The sequence below is a fragment of the Lactuca sativa genome, chromosome 8 (genome assembly GCF_002870075.4).
Source record: "Lactuca sativa cultivar Salinas chromosome 8, Lsat_Salinas_v11, whole genome shotgun sequence".
NCBI classification, from domain to species: Eukaryota; Viridiplantae; Streptophyta; class Magnoliopsida; order Asterales; family Asteraceae; genus Lactuca; species Lactuca sativa.
In genome coordinates, this window is record NC_056630.2 from 276,016,182 (window position 1) to 276,043,407 (window position 27,226).

At 34.3% G+C, this 27,226-nt stretch overlaps 1 protein-coding gene across 1 annotated transcript; it reads left to right on the forward strand.

Moving 5' to 3' along the window:
- The first annotated feature begins 23,216 nt into the window (after positions 1-23,216).
- LOC111902118 (xyloglucan endotransglucosylase protein 2) lies at positions 23,217-24,562 on the forward strand. The gene is made up of 3 exons (XM_023897992.3): positions 23,217-23,583; positions 23,813-24,006; positions 24,090-24,562. The coding sequence occupies exons 1-3, from the start codon at positions 23,272-23,274 to the stop codon at positions 24,487-24,489; spliced, it is 906 nt and encodes a 301-aa protein (XP_023753760.2). The 5' UTR covers positions 23,217-23,271; the 3' UTR covers positions 24,490-24,562.
- The last annotated feature ends 2,664 nt before the right edge of the window (positions 24,563-27,226 follow it).

The window sequence follows — 27,226 nt, forward strand, 5'->3', positions numbered from 1 at the left end:
GTGCATGTTTCTAGAGTTGGAACCGGAAGGTTCCCAGAGTTAGAACCTGAGGGTTCGCAGAGTTTGGGTGTACGGACCCACAGAGATATAGCCTCGAGTGGCTAGTATGTGTTATGAGAGTCGGTCCAGTCATACTGGAGACTCTGTTGGTATTGCTGGATTAGTTTGAGATTTGCGGATCGCGTATGTTGCAGTGTGATTGCATTGGAAGGTCTGGCCCCGGGTTATTGATCTTGATTAGCGGAGGCAGTGATTTTGATGAGTGGAGAGAGTGCATGGGATTGAGAGCCCCTGCAATGAGAACCAGAGTATGTGAATAGCAGTTACGCAAAAAGGGTGGTGTCGCTTGGGGCGAGCACCGTGGCACCGGTTGGAGTGGCGTTATGTTCAAGAGAGTTCCGTGGAAAAGGAAAAGAGGAGGGTATGTAACTCCGAAGGGGGTGCAAGTTCACGAAAGTGAAAGCTGCAGAGCAGAGTTATGGTTAGAGTATTTCGAGTATGATCTTGAGCATCGCGTTTGCGGCAGTGAAGTAGGAACCCATCCGGGTTGGGGTGACGGACGAGACTCAGAAGGGAAGCAAGGGAATAGAGAATCTTGAATTCTCAGTGTGATTCTGATCAGGGTATAGGACGGATATTAGTGGTTCGTCTTGGGAGATGTTCAAGGATATCATCAGTGTATCGGGTTTTTCAACCTGCGAATGTTGGGACTAGTCAGTATGTGTATGTGATGGCAAGAGGGATCTTGTGAGAATTGATCTGAGAGGGAGAATAGATCTCTCAGTCGGTCCGGAATGGGCAAAGTGGGCTTTGGATCGGGGATTCGGTGGTTCAGGGTTTCCTAACCCTTATGGATTGAGTGATCGTTGAGATTTGGAGCAGAGTGCATCTTGGGTAATTTCTGATTACAGAGAGTGATGAGCAGTTCAGAGTTCGTACTTTAGTTGGCAAAGCAGACTCAGCAGGTTAAAGAGAGTTAGTGATCGTCTAGAGTTAACAGGAAAGTTATGCAGGCAGACGCCGTTACGAGTATGTGATTCAGGTCAGCGACTTCGTATTTTTGATGGGGTGCTTCGATTTAGGAAGAGGGGTAAATGGGGGGCCCCGGTATGTTGGGTCTTTTCGTGAAGGTGCGAAGGTAGGAAGGGTGGCCTATCGTTTGGAGCTGTCAACGGAATTGGGACGGATCCATGACACTGGTATGTGTCGCAGTTGAAGAGGTGTATAGCGGATGAGTCAGCAGTGGTTCTACTAGAGAACGATTAGGTGGATGCGAGCCTGTGTTACGTCGAGAGGCCAGTGGCCGTCGGAGATCGGAAGATCAAGGTTTTGAGGAACAAGGAGGTACCTCTGGTATTGGTTCAGTAGCGACCTCGGAAGATATCGGAAGTGTTTAGGGAAGCCGAAACGTGTGATGCGGGAGCAGCATCCAGAACTATTTTCAGAGTGAGACTTCGAGGGCGAAGTCTAATTCTAGTGGGGGAGAGTTGTAACAGCCCAAAATCTCAAGTATTGTTAAATTGCATTTTGGGGTGTTTTAAAGGGGAGACTCGGCGAGTTGGAGCCAGACTCGCCGAGTAGGGTCGCAGATTTGGTCGCGGGTTCGCGACTGGACTCGACGAGTCCAGGTATGGACTCGGCGAGTCGACGCTGTTCAGCGGAAACCCTAGCCGTTTCGTATTGGGTCGTATATAAGGGTTGTTATGTCGTCATTTCACGTATTTTGGCCGATTGTGGAGAACCCTAAACGACTGTGGCATCTAGAGCAAGCTTGAAGGCCATTATTGACTTTGAAGGAATTGTGGTGCAAGAAGAGGAAGGATTTTGGCCAAAGGAAGAGCAAGGGGATCGAGCTCTGAGGTTTGGGGACACAGAAAGTATGTTTTCAGGTAATGTTTCGGATCATTCCTGTTATTTTGATGTGTACACGAATTTAGGGTTTATGAAACCCATTTGGTGATTTGATGGATTATTATGTTGTTACACAAAAGTTTATACCCTGGTAATAGGATGATTAGAGGTCCAGAAGTTCCATGAGTGTGTATTTCGGGAAAATATGTATCTCAGGAAGCAGTTTGATCGACTGCATGGCGTGGACTCGCCGAGTCGGATGATCAGACTCGGCGAGTAGCTTGAAGATTCACTGGGACTCGCCGAGTTGTTCTTCAGACTCGGCGAGTGGAGTTGGGGTGGCCCCGCGATTCTTCCAGGTGTGACTCGTCGAGTCAAAGAGGATACTCGACGAGTACAAGGGGAATCTTAGAGGATTGAAGGACGACCAGACTCGCCGAGTCGCCAGGGAACTCGCCGAGTCCAGTCGAGCTGACAATGGACTGTTGACCAGAGTTGACCTGTGTGTAACGTTGTAGGGTCAGTTAGCGTGGGAGATAGAAGTATTAAAAAGAGATATATGATGAGACAGGGAGCTTGTAGCTCGGGGGATCAAGTGCAAGAGATTTCAGGAGTTGCTATCTTCCAGTGTCCGCGAGGTGAGTCCTCTCACTACACTGTACCCGGAAGGGTTTGACTGTGTGACCGGAAGGTCGGATATGATATGTGATATGTATGCTATATGTGGTATGTTATATGTTATATGTGCTATGTATGTTATGGGCCGGAAGGCGAATATGTTATGGGCCGGAAGGCGATATGATGTGTGATGGACCGGAAGGTCGGCGTGGGTAAGGCCGGAAGGTTTACCCAGCAGGGACGGAAGTCCCCTGAGACACATGGACCGGAAGGTCGGGCCGGAAGGCAATGTTATGTGGATCGAAAGATCTGGGCCGGAAGGCAATGTTATGTGGACCGAAAGGTCCGGGCCGGAAGGCGTATGTGCGTAAGGTATATTGGGGAACTCACTCAGCTTCGTGCTTACGTTGTTTATGTTATGTTGTTTCAGGTTCTTACGGTAACGCGGGATGGCAACGGTTCGATTGTACACACCGAAGAAAGAGTTGTGTTTTGGAGGATCCTGGTCTTCTATTATAATGAAAATGAAACTATGTTTTGTAATTCGAATGTGAATAAGATTTTAAACAAGTGTTTTTTTAATATTTAAATGAAAATTTTGTTTTGGAAATCACGGTGTTACACTATCAACCAACCACCAACTCTTCAGATTGATGCAGCTACCTTTCAAGCTGCAGTCTCGGCTGCCGTGTTAGCCATTTTGAACCATCTGAACGCTAACAACGCAAGTGTTAGCGGGATTGTTAACAACTATTCCCATCCAAGTAACAATCCAGTACCTCAGCAAGCAACAAACTACCACGATACCCCCGAGTCCTAAGACCAAGAATATCAAACAAAAGTCTTGGACTAACTCTAAGGACAAGTCGCTTCGAAGGGCGAATAGGAAACAACCACCAGTAACAACCTTCACAGCTACGACATCAGTACCTCCTACTACCATTCCTTCGGGCGTCCCAATAGTTCCTAAACCAGCCAAGCTTTATGCTGGAAATCTCCCAAAATGCATTAAATGCAGTTTTCACCACCATGGACTTTGTAGGGAGATGTAGTGCTCACACTGCAAGAGGAAGGGGCATACACCCCGTTACTGCAAGACTCCAACAGCTCAGGATGCTCAAGTGCCAAACACCAGTGGGAACCAGGTTTGCTACGGTTGTGGCAAAGTAGGTCACTACAAAAGGAACTGCCCAGGGGTAGCAATTGCTGGCACAGACGAAAGTCTACTACCAAACGCCGCCGCAGGAGAGTCTACTCCGGACCCACGTTAATGTGATTTAGGCGTTTCGTTGTAATAGATTTATGAACCATCCCAAAACTAGTGCAACCAGAGTCTTATCTTTTGCGGGATCCTGTCCGTTTAGGGATGCTCGTGCTGTGTATACTTGTCTTTTGTAGTATACCTTGTTCGCGGCAACAATCTTGTAGTAAATCCTAAGTTCAGTAACTCTGTTAATGGTTGCACTGTTGTGTTTTGTCTGTAACACCTTATGTTCAATCCTAATGTCTTTAGTTTCCATATGTTTCTGACTTTATCATGTGACTCGAGTAAATTCGATCCTCGCAATACCAGCTTCATAAATACATCTATTTCTCAGAAATCGTCTTTTAGCGAAGCCGTCATATCAGAACACCGAAGTACTCATACAAGGAGTACCTTATAGTTCTTTTCCTTTCCAAAGGAATCCCCACAGTATTACTCGTACAGTACGTCAAGTGCAATTCCAGGATTCATACGGTTGATCTATCACTGAAGAAGGTATACAAGAGAGTGTTATATAATCAATGTTCTCAATGTTTAGAATTGATGATTCCACTTTAACTTCTTTTCCCTCGATGGGATGCGCGATTAAGGAAGAATCAGTTATTCGACTACCTTTTCAGTCTTAATTATATGCGACTCGTATACACGAAATTGTGATCATTGAATCACGTATGAATTCTAGTATGAACTTCAGGACGGAGACTGTCCAGGAGTACGAGTAATTGCATTGGCATAAGAACAAACCTAGAACCAGGTATGACTCTTATAACCAGATCGCCTTCAGTCTAAACACCTACGGAAGATACAAGAACAACCCGGACAACACAACGAACTACTCAAAAACAGAATTAGAAGACCAATCTTTTCACCCTTGAGAACTCCGGTCTTATTATTACCAGAAGTCGACGAAGTGTATCTTATGTACCTCGACGACCGGAGACTTTATTAAGATTTCCTTTAGAAATCGTTGTCTCTACCTCGCCAAGACGAACTGATTGAGCACCCACAGGGAAAGTATTACTTTCAGAAATGGACCTGAGATCCGAATATCACAAGTTCGAGTGTTAGGGAAGGATGTCCTAAAGACTACCCTCCGAACTCGATACAGACACTTCGAGTCCGTAGTGATACCCCTCGGATAGGACCAATATGTCCATAGTATTCATGAGCTAAATGAGTGGAGTACGCCTTTCTTACTGGGATCAGTTCGTCATTTCTCCAAGTAATGACTTACTTATCTACCCTCGTAGTAAGAAAGAACCCATAGAAACATTACCCTCGGAGATACTTTTCGCAAAGTTCTCTAATCAAGAGTTTTGGAATTTAGAGCCAAATTTCCTGAGACACATTATTAGTGTTGTGGAAATTCTTGAGTACTCTGTCAAATTATCCAAAACCGTTGGGAATTTGTCGGCACCGTAGTCACCGACGGAAAATACACCAAATTCTAGGTCTTACAGACCTACTACCATAGTTCATTCGGAACTCCCCATAAATTTCAGAAACCCTTTCGACTTTGACCCAGCAAGGGATGGCCCTTGACTGGGAAGTAAGCGAGAGAAAGAACCTTTGGAATTCCAAGTGAGAGACCAAATTCGTTAGGAAACCTCACTCTAGGAACAGCTTAATACGCTTCGTAAATCGTGGAAAGCTAAAATCCAATATAGTTAGTACCTCCGAGATTCTTACCAGAATCGGTCCTGCATTTCACAAACTAGACCTACTCTGTGAACTCAGTAACGTACATTTTCCCCTTGCGTCTCGAACTTGAAATAGTATTCTTCCATTAGGACTTTCATAATCCCTCTCGAAGAGATCGAGATTTACGTGATCCTTGCCTTCGTATTAGAACCGTAGTGACCCTCTACCGAAAGGTCAAGCAGACGAAGCAACGTCATCGCCCGTTAGTGAAGGTTCGTTGGGATACCAACCGAGAACCCGAATTCACTTAGGAGTACGAGAACCAATCGATTAGGAAGTTCACATAACAACTCGATCATTCGTACATACTTACTTGCTTAAATTCTAATTTCGGGACGAAATTCCTTCTAACGGGGGGATGATGTGACAACCCGAAATTTCCATTCTGTACAAACAATATCACTTCAACAGAAGTTATAGCAGTCACAGTTAATTTTCAGACTTTTCGTGTAAGTTTGAGTAATTCAAGGTTTACACTTCAGGAGATATCAGGAGAGTGGATGCACTAGGGTTTTGTGCAACATTGTTATTCCAACACTCTGTTATATGAGATATCATTTCAGGAATAAAAATATTTTCTACCTAAAATATCTCAGGACTATAAATAGAATTCTGAACCAAATTCATTAATTATTCACATTTCCAACTAGAGAAAAACCATTTTCTCTCTCACGGATCTTCGGTTTTTATCCCAAATCATGAGTACATCTCTCTAGTAGTGTTAGAATGCTTATTATGTGTTCATAACATAGATTACATAGATAAAACACTAGATTTAGGAGTTTACTCCCCAAGGTGTTCTTGGGCGGTAAACTCCCGAAACTAAGCCTAGACCGACCCTTGTATTATGCTACTGCCTTAGACTCATTTGTATGCGTATTAGGGACAAGAAAACAACCAAGAATCACCCAAGTTTGGGAGTTCACGACCCAAGAGTATCTTAGGCCGTAAACTCCAAAATCACCCAAGTTTGGGAGTTCACGACCCAAGAGTATCTTAGGCCGTAAACTCCTAGATATCTTTCAAAACCATTATTTTTACCTTCTTGAGCAAAACTACACTTATACGCATACGTTCTTATATATGTATTGATGTTATAGTTTCCATCCTTCGTTAAGTTTCCCACACCCTGGTGTATCGAGGGTGCATAAATCTACTTGAACAATCAATTACTTTCCAGTTAATTATCATAGGGATAGTTAGATAAAACAAAACATTATTCCTATTACAAGGAATCACACAAGAGTCAGTTCATTCACAAGTCTATACCAGTACCTTACATGATACACGAGTACAATTACCTAGGATTACATGATACATGAGTACGTTTACATAGCTACATTTATCTGAATACGCTTACATAAATACCATACATGAGTATTGTTACTTAGATACATTATCCTGTATTCACTTACATGGATACTCGTACCTAGAGTTATTAGGAAAATTTATTCGTTCCTTCTGTGTAAATTTTCCTGCCTATCCCTGTTCAATGGGATGTCTATATGAGACTAACCATTCCGGCACCCAGCTGTTAGCAACACTGGGTGATGAACATCTACGGATGTCTAAGGTTGTTTCTGATATTAGGAGTCGGTTACAGAACTAACCATTCCTCCATCCACTGTTGCAACAGAGGATGAGATGAAAATCTTCGGATGATTATTAGGTTAACGTTGTTATGGGACTAACCCTCCCTCCACCCTGCTGCCGCTACAGAGGGTGAGGGGACAATCTTCGGATGTTCATAGGGTATACCTTTCGCTTCGGCGATGTCATGTTAATCCTGGTCACCCAGGGATAACACTTACATGATTATGCTTTTTCGTGTTTACTTTATTTTGTGATATATTCACAAAAACGATGAGTTAGACTAAGTACTTTTAGTACTAGTCAATAGAAAAGAAAAACTATAATTTTACTTACAGAACATTAGGGTCTTGGTAGAAGACTATCATATCATTTTCCTATTTTACTTTATTTTGTGATATATTCACATAAACGATGAGTTAGACAAAGTACTCTCAATACTAGTCAATAGAAAGGAAAACATATCATTTTACTTACAGAATATTAGGGTCTTGGTAGAAGACTATCATATCATTTTCCTATTTTACTTTATTTCTTGATATATTCACATAAACAACGAGTTAGACTAAGTACTCTCAGTACTAGTCAATAGAAAGGAAAACCTATCATTTTACTTATAGAACATTAGGGTCTTGGTAGAAGACTATCATATCATTTTCCTATTTTACTTTATTTTGTGATATATTCACATAAACGATGAGTTAGACTAACTACTCTCAGTACTAGTCAATAGATAGGAAAACCTATCATTTTACTTTGTCATAACAAAACATTCGGGTCTTGGTAGAAGACCACATTTCATACTTATATCAACTGTTCTATTTAAGGATTTATACGACATTCTTCCAAAACAGGACAATAACACATAAATACTTATGAATTCACCAGCTTTAAAGTTGATACTCACTTTCAAAATAACTTGTATTCTCAGGTCATCAGTTAGATAGGTACGATGGCTATGTTTTTGAGAAGATGGAGCACAGACAAGACTCGCCTTATTTTGATTATTCATTTTATTGTCGTGCATTATGAAAGAACACACATGTATTAAAACTTTACTTTTAATGCAATGGATGATGTTGTTGCTTGTTTACTACTTTACACTGTTATGATACTTCACATGACATCCTCCACCCCGGAACGTTTCCTCCGTTCTTGGTTTTGGGGTGTGACATTTTAGGACACGTAACTGACTAGTGCAGAGTTCGACATCAACTTTTGGAAGCTACAATTTGCTGATTGACTCAGAAGTTATACTGGTAATTATAGTTATAGACTTATCCAAGTGAAAGACTGTTAGATTAGGTGTCTAAGCCCATTACTATAATTGGCATATACTTAAATTGATAGTAGCATGGTCCTTTTGGATTGCCTTCATACCTAGTAATTGAATAGGATAACTATTTAGAGAGAGGGACTGATTTATTAATTTATTAAATGATTAATAAATTAATTAGAAATCAAAAGAAATGATTTGTTAATATATTATGAAAATAATATATTAATTAGAAATAGTACTATTTAATTAAGAACTAACCATAAATTAATTAGATTCATTTTGGGGTTAATTAGATTAACTAAAAGTTGGAATGACCTAAGCTGTACTTGTTCAAAGAACAAAACGGTTCCAGAACCTTCCCATGAGAGGTGGATGGTTTTTGGCAGTGTTGTAAAAATCCCGATTAGGTCCCGGTTGATCTCACATTAATCCCGAGGCGCTGCCCGACCAATTAAAGGGCGTCTAACGATTAATCCCTGTATATAAAATGACTTAAATAGTATAAAACGATGAAATTTTAATACTTTGAAGAAATTCTATGTCAATAGAAACCATTTGAGGAATGATTAATGTTTTATTAATCATACTAGCCTATTTTATTAAGATATTAGTGGTATTTACGAACTTTTTTATAATATTAGTCTTATTTAATTTTTGAAAATTTAACGAGTTAGCAATTAATGGTCCCCGATTTATCCCCGCCTAGCCAATTAATCCCTTAAGCCCTATCCACCGACTAGCTAACGTCGAGCGTTTTTTACCATCGTGGTTTTTAGAGTGATTCTACGATTTCTAAAATATCCCTTCGGGATAATTAGGAAACCAGATAATTACCTTATTTAAAATATTATTATTTTAATCAAGTAAGGGTTATCTAGGGTTTATTAGTCAGTTATAAATAGGTTTCATACCCTCTAAATTTTGGCCACTTGACTCCTCAAGAGTATAATCAAAATTTTGTCACTTTTATCCTTTCTCTTCAAGTTTCCTTGGTTGCTAGGGTTTAGGTTTGAACCATTAGAGGCACGACACTTCTGGTGCTTGCTTCCAAGAGTATTTTAATAAAGATAGATTCGCTTGTTTCCTACAATAATAAAAAAGGTATGTAATTCTTAACTTGTTTTTCAATTTCAAAAATACCTAGGGTTCATAGGTTTCTTGTTGTTTAGTAGAATGTTACTTCAACAGTGTTATGACATATATCTAGTAGGTTGCATGTACCCTTAAGTGTTAAGGATTTATCCGTGTTAATGCTTGTAAAACACATCAGTTGTTAGCTCTTATACAATAAATCTTATAATAAGTTGGTATAAATATTGTTTCTTTTGAATTATATGATAATGTAGACATCTTTTAATATTCTATAGTCCCAACTGTCTTAATGGTCTCTACCTACGGGCTACTCATGAATAAAATTAAATATAGTATATGGCTTAATTATATTTACATTTTTTGTTATGATTAATTAATATTAAAACGTTTATTTGCTTAAGATTTTAATTTCTATCATTGTAATTATTTAAAATATCAACCATTGTTTTTGCTTTTAAATGTAACAATATAATTTTTATATATAATGTTACTTTTAACTATTGTTGTTGTAAGTTATTTAAAATAATGTATTTGAAAACTCTTAATTATTTTAATTTGGTTTCAGAAATTTAACTTTTTCAAAATTTATTTGATGAACATATTTAGTTTCTTTGATTGTAATTATTTAAAACAACAAAAATTGTTTTTGTTTTTAAAGATGATATTATAATTTTTTATATAATATTATTTTTAACTATTCTTATTGTAAGTTATTTTTAAGCTACTTATTTGAAAATTTTTAATGATTATAAAAAATAATTTCATGGTTTTTTTTTTAATTTAGGATTACAATTTTGGTTTAACACTGTAAATTATAACTTTTAACTATTTAAAAAATAGTCATTCGGTTTTTTTCAAGTTTAACTAAAATTTTGATTTAAGTTGGTCGATTAACGTTAGATTAAAATTAATAATTTAACTATTTTTGCATAAAATCATAAATTATACAAAAGTTATGACTTTAAAATAACAATTGCTCACATACGACAACATATCTAAACTAATAACTTAGTTATAACATGTTAAGAAGTTAAAGTCATACTTTTATAAATAAAAGTAAATATGATATTTTAATACTGGAGTTTAGTTAATTTATGATTATAATTTAGTTTTTGCATTCATTTAACATTATTAACCAATCTATAATAATTATTAAAAAGTAATTGAAAAGTAATAGAGGTTTCAAATGCAAAAAAAAAATGTCTCTTTTATAAGTATGCAAGGTGTATTCCCGCTCGTTACACAGTAAAACAAATATATGGTTAAAATATGATGAAATTTATAACTTTATCTATGGTTTTTGATCATTTTTTTATGTATAGGCCTATTAAAATTTGAACCTACGACCCTAGAATTTTGGACCTGATCATGGAACATATTATGTCGGTTTTCAATATTCCAAAATTGCTCCTAAAATTGTCGATATTGGGGTTCTAATTTTTTATTACGGATTAAATTGATTGACTATTATAACATATGAAAAAATAATTAACCATATAAATAATTGATAACGGTAATACAATGAATTAAAGGGAAAATTTAAATTATAAAAAAAATATGTTTATAATTGATGTCAAAATATTTTCTAATAGATTGTAACCAGACTAATAATAATTATAAAACCCAAAATGTGTTTTAGCCCTCATATGTGATTAGAAAACATAAGCAAAAAAAAACATGAAACGATTTGTATTTTACAAGGGTCTCGTGCCATTGTGTTTTTCATTAGCATAACATAAAATTAGAGGTACAAATTGCAATGGCTAAGTCTTATTTCACTTTTAGTTACCTTACAGTTAAATTATAAACATCTCGTTTAAAAAGATGATGAATGATTAAACCATTTATTATCAAATAATAACATGTAATGATATATCAACAACTCAAACTTACCATTTTTATGGAATATAACAAAATCAATTTTAATAAGCTTCATCAACTACATAATTGTCATCTATAGGACCATTTCTATGTAAGCGATTGTGAACATCCAACACAACATGAAGACCTATAAAATTAAATTCCGACATGCACTCTATTACATCATCATAGAAATTACACCCAATGAATCTTTATAAAAGTCTAGTTATACAAATTGAAATGGAATAAACATTAACATACACCATCTTGCAAACTCCATTATAATTTATACGACATAGACCATTGGGTTTAGACTTTAGATGGTTAGTTACATAGCTTCCTTTTGGGACCCTGCTGAACATGATTATAAATTTCATGAAAAGAAAATGCAAAACTTTAAAATAAACTGAACCACCAAAATTTTAAAATCAAGAAGCATACACTACGCTAGTTATATCCATTCTTGTTTTGTATTGTTGTGAAGTAGTCTTTTTGATGATGTGAATCTAGAGGAAATGATTAGAGCATCTTCATATATAATATTTTTCATTCCAACCAATATCATAATTATACAGTATAAATTCGGATAATAAGAAAAAAGAAAATGAAACAATATTTATTACAATAAACTTTTGAATTTCTTTCTCATCGTCATTTTCCTCTTTATTAATAGTTATACTCTCCATCGAAAATATTTTAACCACTCACACAACTCTTTAAATCATCCTAATAAAAATCTACCATTATGAACTATATATATCTCAATGTTAATCAATTGGTGTCATAAGAATCATTATGTATCATAAGTTAAAAAACTATTGAGTGTAGTTGGTAATTAGATGCTAGTGAAAAGCTATGTGGGTTTTAATAGATATTATGAAAGCATTATTATAAAGAAATATGATAGGACATGGAAGTTTCAAATAATTGAGGTGATAGAAAAAATGTCTCCTTTATAAGTAAAGTATGACAAGACGAATATTTGTGAGTTGCGTAGAATACAACTATATATTTGAAATCTTTAGAAATATATGTTTTTTTAAATATATCAATATAGTTGTCGTTAGCTGTTATATAATACATCTTATAATAAGTTTGTATAAACGTTATTGATTTTGAATAATAAGATAATGTAGACATCTTTTAAAATTCTATAATCTCAATTGTCTCAATGGACTCTATCTGTAGGTTACTCATGAATAAAATTAAATATAATATATGGTTTAATGATATTTATAGTTGTTGTTATGATTAATTAGTTTTAAAAATTTTATTTGCTTAACATTTTAATTTCTATCATTGTAATTATTTAATACATCAAACATAGGTAACAATATAATTTTTGTATATAATATTACTTTTAACTATTGTTGTTGTAAGTTATTTAAAATAACGTATTTGAAATTCTTAATTATTTTAATTTAGTTTCAGAAATTTAACTTTTTTAAAATGTATTTGATGAATATTGTTAGTTTCGTTGATTGTAATTATTTAAAACAACAAACATTGTTTTTGTTTTTAAAGATAAAATTATAATTTTTTTATATAATATTACTTATAACTATTCATATTGTAAGTTATTTTGAAGCTAATTATTTGAAATTTCTTAATGATTATAAAAGATAGTTTAATATTTTTTTTGTAAATTTAGGATTATAATTTAGGTTTAACACTATAATTTATAACTTATAATTTTTTATAAAATAGTCTCAATTTTTTTCAAGTTTAACTGAAATTTTGATTTACGTTAATCATTTATTATTATATTTGAAATTAATAATTTAACGTTTTTGCAAAAAATCATAAATTATATAATAGTTGTGACTTTAAAATGACAACTGTGCACATACGATAACATAGTTAAACTAATAAGTTAACTATAATATGTTAAAACGTTAGACTCATAATTTTATAAATAGAAATAAAATATGCTATTTTAATATTGTAGTTTAGTTAACTAATGATTAGAATTTAGTTTTTATATTAGTTTAACATTGTTAACCAATTTATAATGATTATTAAAAAGAAATTTAAAAGTCATGAAGGTTTCAAATGCATGTGGTATAAATAAATATGTCTCTTTTGTAAGTATATATAGATAGATATAGATGTTATCATCATGCTTCATTTGATATCTATTTTGAATCTCACATAGATTCAAGTACACTACAAGAAATGTGTTTAATATTGGCGACGGTATTAGCGACAACAAAGGCATTATTGGCGACATTTTAAATATGTCGTCGGTAATGCCTTTGTCGCCACAAATACCGTCGCTGGTATTGATAAAAACACTACAAATAAAATTATATTTAGTGGAATTTTTATTTAGTGCCATTATATTATGGTTTTAGTGGCACATGTTTATTTTTGCCACTGTTTCATTGAAAATTCAAAAAAATATCATCTCGCGCCTCTAACTCCCTCCTGATTCCCCGAATATTAAAAGTTTTATGCTTTAACCTTTCATACCCCTATATACGTTTGCCTTGAGTGTTATTGTACCACTCTCCAATCCTTACATATGATGACCCTAATTAAACGATGCAATCCCATCGTACCGGTACAAACTTATCATCAATCAAACACAAGATTCATGGTGGTGATACAAGTTTACGATCAGAACTACACAACTTCCCGGGACCAACGATGCAACCCTGCATTATACCGTCGCACGCTTCACGATGGCTACAAATTTACGAAACTTTTATCTCGTTTGGTGGAAAACAAATCATAGAAAGGTATTGTATTTCTACTTGTTCATTAACTCATTCCTTTTAGAAATAGATGCGTTTTGTAGCAGTTAGACAACATTATCTCTTGCTTCTTGCTTATCTCGACCTTTCTCATTTGCAAGCTAAATCGTGTCCTCATCTTAAGTATAAATTAAGTTTAACCTAATATTTTATTATATTTTTAAAGTATTCGAATCTAATCTTTGTATTCAATTGCCTTCACTTTTATTCCACTGATATGGATATAATAGGTTTAGTTTTTGTTAAATTTAAGCCTTTAATATTCGTGTTTGTCGATGGATATTTGATATGGTTTTTATTTTATATCTCATTGTTACTTATCGAATTTGCTTAATTAGCTTTACTTTCTACTACCTAATTGATGGGTTTTTGAGCATTAATGTGGTTTTTCTCGTTTTATTTAATTTGAGTACAATGTATCCGACTTCAAATTTGCAAAACTTTGAGAAGATTGAGAATTACAAATTTAAGCTTATAGTTGTGTTAGAGCTTTTTCAACTAGCCTTGAGAATTCATGCGTAAACAAGCTTGAATCCAAAAAAGTCTTATTAGTACTAAATGCATATGAAAATGACTAGGATTCGAGCCTAAACAAGTTGTAACCCTTTTGATATGTATTTCATCCTTTCTCTTATGCTTTAATAGTTTAAATTGTTATCCTAGTAGTATAAATCAACTTTGTGGCGTTGTATGGTTCTTGTCGGATGCTCCATTAACAACTTCTTATCTTAATTTTTTATGTTTTTTTAATTCCCATGGGATCACAATCGCAACAATTTGTTCTCAACAGCTTTAAGATCTTTAGATAAGAAGGAAACAACAAGCAAGATCAAAAAACTTGTAAGCGTGGCCCAATAAAGCACTACAACCACAAAAGAAAACTCCTTAGAGTGGGTTAAAAGTGATCAGAAAAAATTACTTCAAATTTTTTATTGCATTGGTGATTTGGACAAAACAATAAAGTAACTTCTTAATTATATTATAATAAAATTCTTGAAGCTCTTTTTTTTTCTTAATTATATTATAATAAAATTCTTGAAGCTCTTTTTTTTCTCTAGGTTCTAACATTAATTGAAATGTATTATGTAGATGTAGATTCTATACAAAATGCATATAGATGAAAGAAAGACACACCAATGCATTTCTTGGGTATGGTCCAGACGATTCTCACTTTGTTATTGAAATCGCATATAGTAAAAAAAATCATCTTCAAGCTACTTTTTATCCAATTTGTTAAATTTATATTGTTTTTTTTTATCTAATTTGTAAACTTTGGGCTTTTGGTAAGGAGATCTTATGTAAAGGAGAAAACCGTGAAATACAAGGTAATATATTTGGTAAATTTAACTACAATTCATATTTTTACTTATTTTTAGAAGTTTATATACTTTTATATTAACTTTTCTATTAAAATCTGCTTTTTTTTAGGAAACATTATTTGTGCACAAGGACTTGTCTAATGGAGGGTTGCATGAGCTTGCTAAAGAACTTGAACAAGAAGGTACAACATAGACCTTAACAAATATGTGTATAAATGTTGTTTTTTAATAAAACATGGAACACTTGAGAAAATGAAGTTCCACTTGTTAATATATGTTAATATGTTAATGCAATACTTACTTTTTTCACCATATCTCTTTAAGGTTAAAAATGTAATTTTATCTCCTTGCAGGTGTTATACTATTATCTGGACCAAGAGTGAATGGTTTGGTTAATTTTACCAAGGCAAATACATTACATTATGAGTATAACTCCAAGGCTTACTCAATTTAAGTAGTTGCATTATTTGCGAGGTCAATCAAGGCTTGTACAATTTATGTATTTACATTATTTTAGAGGTCAATCAAATTTTGTTTTTCTTCCCTTACAATTACTTAGTTCAATAGTATTATATTTTTAGTATTAGCACAGTATTTAGACTTATTATATCTTTTTGAAGAGATTTGTGCTTTAAATATTGAAACTATTGCTGTTAGAAAAGTTTGAATTGAAGTAGTTATATTATGATTACCATTTATTACCTTAATTGTCATATTATTATTTTATTTTCCATTTAAACTTCAAAAAATTGGCCTAAATATATTAATATAATTCTTTTCTGTAAAAAAAAGTGCTATTAAAAATATGAAAAATATATTTATTTTAACAGTTAAATAGTGGCATAAAAATAATGCCACTAAACCCAACAAGTGATTTAGTGACATAGTAGAAAAGTGTCACTAAAACTCAATAAGGTTGCAGCGACACAACCAAAAAGTGCCACTAAAGGCCGTTAGTGGCAGTGTTTTTAGTGGTACTTTTTTTTGTGTCGCTGATTGTCGAGAGGGTTTTTAGTGGCACTTTTTCTGTGCCACTAAATGTCATTTTATTTTTAGTGAAAAAAACCTCGATCCATGTCAAATGTCCAGGCTTCACCACAGTCGTCGATTTTAATTCCAATCCAACGGCTAAGTGATGCACATCGTACAAGATTATTACCGGCGATAGAAATAATGGTGACACCGTCGCCGCTAATATCCTAAAAATGTTAACCACAAAACTTCCCTCAATTTACCATCGAGTATCGCCACTATTGCTCCCTGTCGCCGCTATTACCGTCGTCGGTAATAGCTTAAGTCAACTTCATCCATCTGTCGACGTTGTGCTTTCTCACTATCACTCCCACTTCTCTTCTCCATCGATTACGACTCCACTTCGAAACTTTGGAAAGCTTAAGTTCGTTCACCTGCCGATTACCACCTCTGATTGACAGGAGCACCACCGAGGTTTTTATACCGAGGATTTTGAGGCGTTTACTGGCGATTAGGTGTGTTATCGGCGACCCTGTGACCACAAAACCGTCGATGGTAAGTAATTTATCGTCCCTCATATTGGTTTTTCTCATTTGAAGTGTGTCCACTGTATAATATTTTTTTGTGATCCAGAAATCCACAAATAGCCATTGTTGTTGTTGCTCTAGCGAGGCCACAGCCATTGCAGATTTTTCCGGCAAAAACACCACCATAGGTGCTTGTGATTTCATTTTCAGGTTAGTGATTCTCTTTAGTATGCAAATAGATGGTATTTGGTATGCAAACAGATGGAAATTGAGCTAAATCAGATGGTATGAAAACTTTTATGAGCTAAAATAATTATAGAATTATTTTGGTCATATTCAAGATTATAATAAGAAATCTAACGATTATTGCATAAATTTGTTAGTATGCAAACATACGGTATTTTGTATGCAAAATTCTTTAATCCAAAAGTTTATTGTTGATAAGTACATTTTGTTTATGTTTATGTATATTTGGTACGCAATCATGTATGTGTGTATAAATGTATACATATGTGTATATGTATGTATTGTATATATGTGTATATGTATGATGAATATATGTGTATTTATATACAATCAAAAATTTATGTATGTATAATGTATGCATATGTGTATTTATATATATATATATATATATATATATATATATATATATATATATATATATATATATATAGGTATGATGGACATATTTGTAATAGTAGGATGCTATAAATTGTAATGTCACTTAATGGAATAATTAAAGAATAAAAAGTAGGATGCTATAATTCATTTGTTCATGTAAAGTATAATGTATAATTGAAACTTTATTTGGATTCCTAGTTTATGCGTATTTGTAATAGAAATTGTATCGGTATATCTTATAATTTCACCAAGAAATGGTGTCGATATGGATCTTGTTTTTCTACACCATGGCTACTGTTATGGGTCGTGGACATGGCGGTGATGGAGCTAAGGAGCAACCTTTCCCAGGCGGCAGAAGTGTTGGTCATCATGAGCAGGATGGTAAGTCTTATTATGAATTTTTATTTACTATTTTTTTCAGTTAATATAAAACACAATTTCTAATAATTTTTAATTATATTTGTAGTTGTGCCACATAGGAGAGTCTGAGGAAAAGCGAAAAACATTAAGCTCGAAAGAGCTCTTACGGAATAAGGGCAAACCTATTGACATGGACTACGATAGGGATATGACATATGATCCTGTAGGAAAGCTAAAGGACATGTTTTCACGCGAAGTTGGGAAAATAATGTGGTAGATGGTTCCTTTTGATAAATGGACTTGGAAAAAAGTTTCCCCTATGATAAAGGATACAGTAAAACATCATTTAGGGGTAAATTATTTATATAAGAATATTTATATGGTTAATTATGACTAGTTTTTACTTGGCTAACCTTTCTTTGTAGACAAAGTTTGATTTGGATGGGATGTCCCAGGATCCAGACGTTGCTATGCTATTATAGAGTTTTGAAGGTGCCTTGTTAAAAGGTTATCGAGACAGTAAAGCTAATGCAAAAGAATATTTTTTGGAATTTGGAGGGTATGAGGATATCCCGAGAACATTAGCCAAGCCCTCACATGATATGGAGGTCAATAATTGGAGGAAAGCAGTTGAGTATTTTCAAACGGCTGAACACAGAGCTGCTTTAGAAAGGAATAAAAAATTCGTGAACCGTAGGGGGTCTGGTTCGTATAGCAGTACTTGCTATAGAAGGTAACGTATGATATTTGTAATTATTTATTTAAAATATAATCTAATTTTTAATGTTAAACATAATCTAAAGATAGTGGAAACGTTTCGCAAGGCTCATATCGATAGGAATGGTGTATTTGTTAGTGTCAAGACAGAAAACAATATGTAAGTATTTAATTATAGTTTTATCATATAATTAAGTATTTATTTCTACTTAATTGTAATCACTTTTGGAAAACACAGAATTGATTAGTGGAAGAGCTCTTAGAACAAACGTAAGGGCCAGAATGTGAAAGAGAGTTAACACCTGCTCAAGAAAGAGCTACTTTCAAGAGAGTATTGGGTGAACAACGTGGCCATGTTAGCGGCATCGACCGAAAACCTTTTATTATCCTGTAGTTTGCACATACATAGCAGCCACCACCACAGTCAATACAGTTATCACAGGTAAAACAAGACTATTTAATTTCAATAAGTATATGTTGATTTGGTAATTAAGGTTTGTGGTGATTATTTGCTAAAATCTTTGGGAATTGGTTTTTTGTCCCAAGTGCAAGAAATAGTAATGTACTTTGGTTTTCTGTCCCTAGTTCAAAAATAGCAATGTACTTTGGCATCAATAAATGCATGTTGATTTGGTAATCGTGTTTATAATCGTGTGTATGTTTTAATTTCAAGAAATAGCAATTTACTTTCGTTTTTATCCCTAGTTTAAGAATACCAATGTACTTTGGCATAAATAAATGTATGTTGATTTGGTTTGATAATATAACTTATAAGTTTATATATGTTGTTATTTAATATGTAGTTAGAAAGTCATCGGACAATGCTCAACGACCCAACATGTAGGGGTGAGATTTACGCGTTTTTTCAATCGGGAAAAGATCAATGAGGAAACGACGGGAGCGAAGGTAATGGTTTGCCGGATAATTAGTTTGTGTTTTGTATGTTAGACTTGTCGTGACACTTTGGTACTTGTTTGTTATAATTATAAAACTTTGGTTGTTTATTTTGTGTCACAACTAACAAATTTAGGGTCGAGATTTTATTCATGTACAAACAATTTCTCTATGTAACCTTATTGCATTATATATATATATATATATATATATATATATATATATATATATATATATATCCATTTTCGTAAAAAACCTTTAGAAGACCAAATAGGTCAAATGCATCACACATAAATCAAAAATGGACCTTGGCTTAAAAGCTATCGGCCCAAATAACCCTAGGCCAAAAACCCTTTTATTGGGCCATGCCAAACCCGAGAATCCATACCCATCCCAAAAACCGAAAACCCTTTGAGGATGGAGGGTGTTTTCGGCCACCCTAGAACCGAAAACCCCTCTCTTGGGCTAATGAAATCAGTTTTGGGTGCAAGACCCAAGAGTTGACCCAACTCATGCCACCTCAATGCTTTACTTCTGTTTAACCACCAAATAACCATACCATGCACACCTTTGTACACCATACTTCTATGAAAGGCACTTTACACTTCATTATCCTATATGCATCCACACTACACACCCTTAAACCCTCCAAACATCCATGATTCAATTTTTTCCCCTATATATACCATGGCCGAAAGGCCCTTTTCCCACACACAAAAGACTAAGTTTCTTCCACTTCTCTATCTCTCACTCGAAAACAAGCTAGAGGCTCCAATGATTTTTCATCATCTTCAAATTTTCGAGCTCTAGGTAAGTTCTTTCATGAACTTCTAGCTTTTCTATGTGATTTTATGTAGATTTCACCATATTTACCCACATTTTTCATGTGTTAAATCCCTAGAACACCAACCTTTCCAACAAACCTTTCAAAGTTTATCACCTTCATCCTAGGCTCGACATCTTCATCATCCTCCTTCCTACAACCCATGAAAACAACCAAGGTGAGTTCATACCCCTTCATTTTCGGGTTTTTCTAAGTTTTTTTTTTGGGAGGGGGGGATACAAACAAACAAATCTTATTTGGATGATCTAAAGGCTTTGCAAACTAAAAATACACGATATGTCACTAAAACATATCTAAGCTTAAAAATCAGCTTTCTACAGAAAAGTTGGGGTCTGTTTAACGACTATTTTGCCCTACTTAAATTTCATATATTTCAAAAATGTTCAATATGCAAATAGTTCAGGTCTATACCTTTTTAAAAGACTACTTGCACGCATTCATATGATTTTTCTACTATTTATGGTGATTTTTACAAAACTGTCTATAAAAAATGTTCAATATGCAAATAGTTCAGGTCTATACCTTTTACAAATCTGTTAATGCTTTAGTAAGACATTCACTTCACCGTACCTACCTAGCGTACACTTTAAGTCTGACATTATAATCAGAGTATCCTAGAGGGAGAGCGAGATAGTTGTGTACAGATCTATACGGGATTGAAAATCTCACACCTGAGCTGTTTGCTACAGCTAGACGGGCCAGTCTAGGGTGACAAATATCTTACTGATTCCGACGCCTGAAAAACGTCATACAGGCATAACAGTCACATTAAGCATGGTTATAATAACTCAGTTGGGGATTAACAATACTATCTTGATTTATGAAAAGCTTACATTTCACCGTTTTTATCAAGATATAAAATTGCATACTACTTTTCAGTACACTATTGGTTACATTTCTAGTCTTAGGGTTTTTAAGACTACAGTTTCTCAAACATCATAAAATATTGGATTTTCTGGGAACATACATTTTACAATTACAAGTAAAAGAAACAAAGGTCATGCATACATATGTTTTTAGTCTTTGGTGTAAGACTTACAATTCATTTTTATAGAAAATATTGGATTTTCTGGAGATATACAAACCATTTTTAAACAAAGCAGTTACAAATCTTTTCATACAAATATGTTTATGAACTCACCAGCATTCATTGTTGACATTTATGTAAGTTTGTGTTCTCAATGTATGCTGCTTGGGTTGCTATGTTTCATTTATATTCAACTGTTATGATACTATAAAATGACGTCATCCGCCCTCGGACGTTTTCGCCGTCCTGGTTCGGGGGTGTGACATTTTGGTATGAACTTAATTATATATAATGTCGTTACACTATTTGGTAGCTAATCTGATATTACCGGTGACAGGATGATTTACCAGCGACAAAGATTATTAGCGGCGACAAGTGTTATTACCGGCGACATTTTGATCAATAGCGACGGGGCAGTAACAACGACTTTTTACCGGCGACGTGTCGCTGCTATTACCTTTACTGGCAATTGTGATAGTCTTTACCGGCGACTTTTGTCGCCGCTATTACCCTTTTTTCTTGTAGCGGTATCAAAATATATTTCAACTTCATGTTTATATATCAAGACTTGAGGTTAGCTAACAATTCGATTAAGGTTTCGGTTTAAAACCAAAACCGAACTGAAGAAACCCAAGTACCCTGGAAAAAAAAATTAGGCTACCCAAAAAAAACTTAGGATACCCTTACTTTCATTCTGCCTCCGCCACTACTAATATATATATATATATATATATATATATATATATATATATATATATATATATATATATATATATATATATATATATATATATATATATATATATATATATATGGGAAAAGTGAATATACCCTTAAGGGTATATAAGCTTTGGTACCCAAACTCACCATACTACATCGTTTTGTATCATATATAGACATTGTAATTGTCCAATATTCTTATAATTCAACTTTTAAATTGAATTACTTCAAAGATTTTTATAAATTTCATTTTTATCTTCCTCTTATATAATTGTCATTTTCAACAATAATATATATAGTCTAGTAAGTGTTCGACAAAAAGATGTGATGTAAAAAGAAGATAATAGTAAAAATTTAAAAATATTGAATATAAATCAAGTTAAGGATTGAAGTTTAACAATATTATAATGAATATATCAAACAAATAGACGTATTACTATGAGTTTGGGTACCTAAGCATATATACCTTAAGGGTATATTCACTTTTATATATATATATATATATATATATATATATATATATATATATATATATATATATATATATATATATATATATATATATATATATATATAACTTTAATAGAGAAAAGATTAAATAGATTCTTTGCAATTTGCTTTGTTTGACAAGTTTGATGAGATAATATAAAATGTTATTTCATATCATCACCAATGAGAGTCTGCCTGTCTGAGATCCTTAGACAGTATGCATGTGTAGATAAATGAAAGTTGCACGATTTATTAATCTATTGCTAAAAAGTTACTTAAACAAACAAAGCAAGCTCTGCATGTTTACAATCTGTGCAGGATAACTAATCTTCAATTAAGATCACATGATGATGCTCGGTATAGTAAGCACAACATGCGTTGGCTTGTGCCCATCCAGCCATGTGTCCATCAATATCTTTTATTCCAAATTACGTAAACAAATAAGAGCGCATATTCACATGGACAGCACGACGGAATGATGGTTAAATGATACTCTTCATCCTGCGAGTTCTAGTTTAGTTGATTCAATTTGACACATTAAATTTATAAAAGACATTTTAAAATTAAATTATCCTTATTTTATTAGTTATGAAGTGCGAGTTGACCCTAGAAAGAGGCCTGATTGCGGTAAGTAGCCAATCGTTGGAAGTATTTAATAAGAGGTTGTAGTCCAAAATCAAAGAAGAAACAAGAGAAAACAAGACAAGAAGGAGAGCTTTTTTCTTTAATTATTTCTTACAGGGGAACACATATAGGAAGTAGAAGGAATGGGTCAAAAAAGATGGGGAGATGTGTGGAGACATGTTTTTGTGATGGTAGTTGTATTAGTATATCTCATTGGTGGTGCAACAGGAGCAGCGCCAAAGAAGCCAGTAGCAGTGCCCTTCGGAAGGAACTATATTCCCACCTGGGCATTCGACCACATTAAGTACTTCAATGGTGGTTCTAACATCCAGCTCACACTTGATAACTACACTGGGACTGGCTTTCAATCCAAGGGTTCCTACCTCTTCGGCCACTTTAATATGCAAATAAAAATGGTTCCTGGAGATTCCGCTGGCACTGTCACTGCCTTTTATGTAACTCTCTCTCTCTCTCTCTCTCTCTCTCTCTCTCTCTCTCTCTCTCTCTCTCTCTCTCTCTCTCTCTCTCCATATATATATATATATATATATATATATATATATATATATATATATATATATATATATATATATATATATATATATATATATATATATATATATATATATATATATATATATATATATATATATATATAATGGGAGGATGGATTGGAATTTGCAGTTGTCATCACAAAACTCGGAGCATGATGAGATAGACTTTGAGTTCTTAGGGAACAGGACAGGGGAGCCTTACATCCTACAAACAAATGTATTCACAGGGGGTGAGGGAAACAGGGAACAACGTATCTATCTATGGTTTGATCCTACCAAAGCTTTTCACTCTTATTCAGTCTTGTGGAATCTCCATCAGATAGTGTAAGTAGTACACGTTGATAACATTTGTAAAACGTTGTTACATAGCTAGACCCTATAATTGATTTTATTGCTGCATGCATCAGGTTTTTTGTTGATGACGTTCCGATTAGGGTGTTCAAGAATAGTAAAAAATTGGGAGTCAGATTCCCTTTCAATCAACCTATGAAGATATATTCAAGCCTATGGAATGCAGATGATTGGGCAACGAGAGGTGGACTGGAGAAAACTGACTGGACTAAAGGCCCATTCGTGGCTGACTATAAGAACTTCCATATTGATGGTTGTCAATCCTCGGTGGATGCCAAGTTCTGCGCAACCCGAGGCAAACACTGGTGGGACCAAAAGCAATATCAAGATCTTGATGATTATCAGTGGCGTCGTCTCCGTTGGGTTCGGAGAAAATTCACCATTTACAACTACTGTACTGATCGCAAACGTTTTCCCACAATGCCACGTGAATGCAAAATTGATCGTGATGTCTAAATATATTCAGTTACATGTTTTTCTATAGTATAAGCATCCCAAAAACCAAATGAATAAAGGATGATATATGTTCTCAAAATTAAGTACTTCATATATATTCGATATATTTTTTTATTATTCATGCATCTATATACATCAAAATTTGTTAAAACTTATATATATATATATATATATATATATATATATATATATATATATATATATATATATATATATAAGTAAGTTCAATTGAAAAAAATAAAAAAACTAAAAAAAAGTTGAAAATTTGGGAATTATTCACAACTCATCATTTATTTTTGCCGCAAAACCATTAATCAGACCAACGGAAAGAGAAAAAAAATACGCATATATTTTGAAACAAAACTTATTTCCTTAAACTATTTAATCGTTATCTTCATATATACAAAAAAAAAACACTGTTTTTTTTCATGTTTTTAATTTTTAATGAGTTAATTTCATCGAAAAATGATTTTAAATATATTAAAATTTATAATTTTTTATTCTTTGTAAATAGCATCAATATTGATATAATTTTAAGATAAAATAACAAATTTTTTTTAAGTTTCAGTTCTCGTTATTCGCTTATGAATAAAAAATATGTTTAATTTTTTTTACAATTTAAGTATCATTCATATAAGAATATAACATGTAATAAATTTTTTATAATTTACATATGCTCTCGTCAAATGTTATATTCATATATGAATAAAACGTGTATTAGGTTTACTCTAAAGTTATATTCATATATGAATAATATGTTTATTAAAATTTTGTTATAGTTTATTTTGTTATTCGAATAAATAGTTTAAATTTTCAAAATACTTTGTCTTTTATTTACATATTATTTATTCATATATAAATAACAAATAAACTGTAACAAAAGATTTATACATGATTTATTCATATATGAATATATTATATAACTAGCACTAATACATGTTTTATTCATGTATAAATATAACATGTGATGAAAGATGATGTTAAAAAAATATCTTTTAGGGTTTTATCAGGCCGATAGTCAAGGCACCATATCGGTTAGCTCCTCCCGATATGTAGGAGTTATCTACGCAGCTGCAAGAGCTGCTAGACAAGGGTTTTATCAAGCCGAACAGTCCACCATGGGGAGCCTCAATCCTGTTTGTGAAGAAGAAGGACGGGTCACATCGCATGTGCATAGACTATTAGGAGCTGAACAAGGTAACAGTGAAGAACTGTTACCCACTTCTGAGGATAGATAATTTGTTTGATCAGCTTCAGGGAGCATCTTGGTTCTCCAAGATTGATCTGCGGTCAGGGTATCACCAGATGCGAGTCAGGGATAATGATGTGCAGAAGACAGCCTTTAGGACTCGCTATGATCATTATGAGTTTGTGGTAATGCCGTTTGGGCTCACTAATGCTCCAGCCGCGTTCATAGAGCTCATGAACCGTGTGTGCAGACCGATGTTGGATCGGTCTGTAATAGTCTTCATTGATGACATCTTGGTTTACTCCAATACTCAAGAGCAGCACGAGGAGCACCTAAGAGAGGTGTTGGAGACACTGATGAGAGAGAGAGAGAGAGAGAGAGAGAGAGAGACTTTTTGCGAAGTTCTTTAAGTGTGAGTTATGTTTGCGCGAGGTGCAGTTCCTTGGGCATCTCGTCAACCAGAAGGGTATTCTGGTCAATCCGGCCAAGATAGAGGTCGTGATGCAGTGGGAGATTCCAAGGTCTCCAACTAAGATTTGGAGTTTCCTGGGTCTGGCAGGGTATTACAAGAGATTTATACATGACTTCTCCAAGATTGCAGTTTCATTAACCCGACTGACCAAGAAGTCGTTGGTTTTTCGTTAGGGACCTGAGCAACAGGCAGCTTTAAGACGCTCAGGTAGCGGTTGTGCGAAGCACCGATTCTCACTCTGCCAAAGGGTTCAGATGACTTCGTACCATTTAAACAGACCACAAGATGTAACATCCGACATTCAGGTATATTATTGTGTGTTTAAATTTTGAGGTTTATGGAGTGACTCGACGAGTTGTGAGTCCAAATCGTTGAGTAGAGTCGAGTTGTCCATGTGGGATTAATGAATGGACTCGAAGAGTCAGAGATCCGACTCGCCGAGTAGGTGTTGGGCAGAGAAACCCTAATTTCTCGGGGTTGGGGCCTATATAAGGGAACTTATGCCCCCATTTCTGCCTCACCAGCTGCCTACCCTTCTGTGTGAAACCCTAAACGTTTGTAGTGAGCTATGAGAGTCTTAGAAGCTAAACTTGGAGTAAATTAGTGCATCATTTGAGGAGGATAGAAACTTACCCAACAAGGAAGAAAGAGAATCGGTTGGATCTAGTGCATCTTCATGCAAGGGCTTCAGTGGGAGGTAAAAGCTTGCACATTTCTCATTTATTTGCCTTGATCTCATTATTATGGAAGATTAGGGTTTCTTCCACCTTTTGTTGGGACTTCGAGCATATAGAGCTATCATGGGGTTTAGACCTCAGATCTGGACCTTCTGAGGTCCCTAGAGTCCAAAGGTCCCAACTTTATTCATCCACATGAGGGTTATTGTGCTTAACACCTTGTGAGAGCATGTTTTGGTATGTTGGAGCAAAACTACCATACATGGACGTAAAGATCGAAGCTTTATGTGAAAACTGAGTTTTGAGATGCTAGATCTAGTGTTTGGAGTGGTAGATCTACTTTGAATCGTCTGAATGAGAAATGAGTTTGAATGGACTCCCTGAGTCGATGAGCCGACT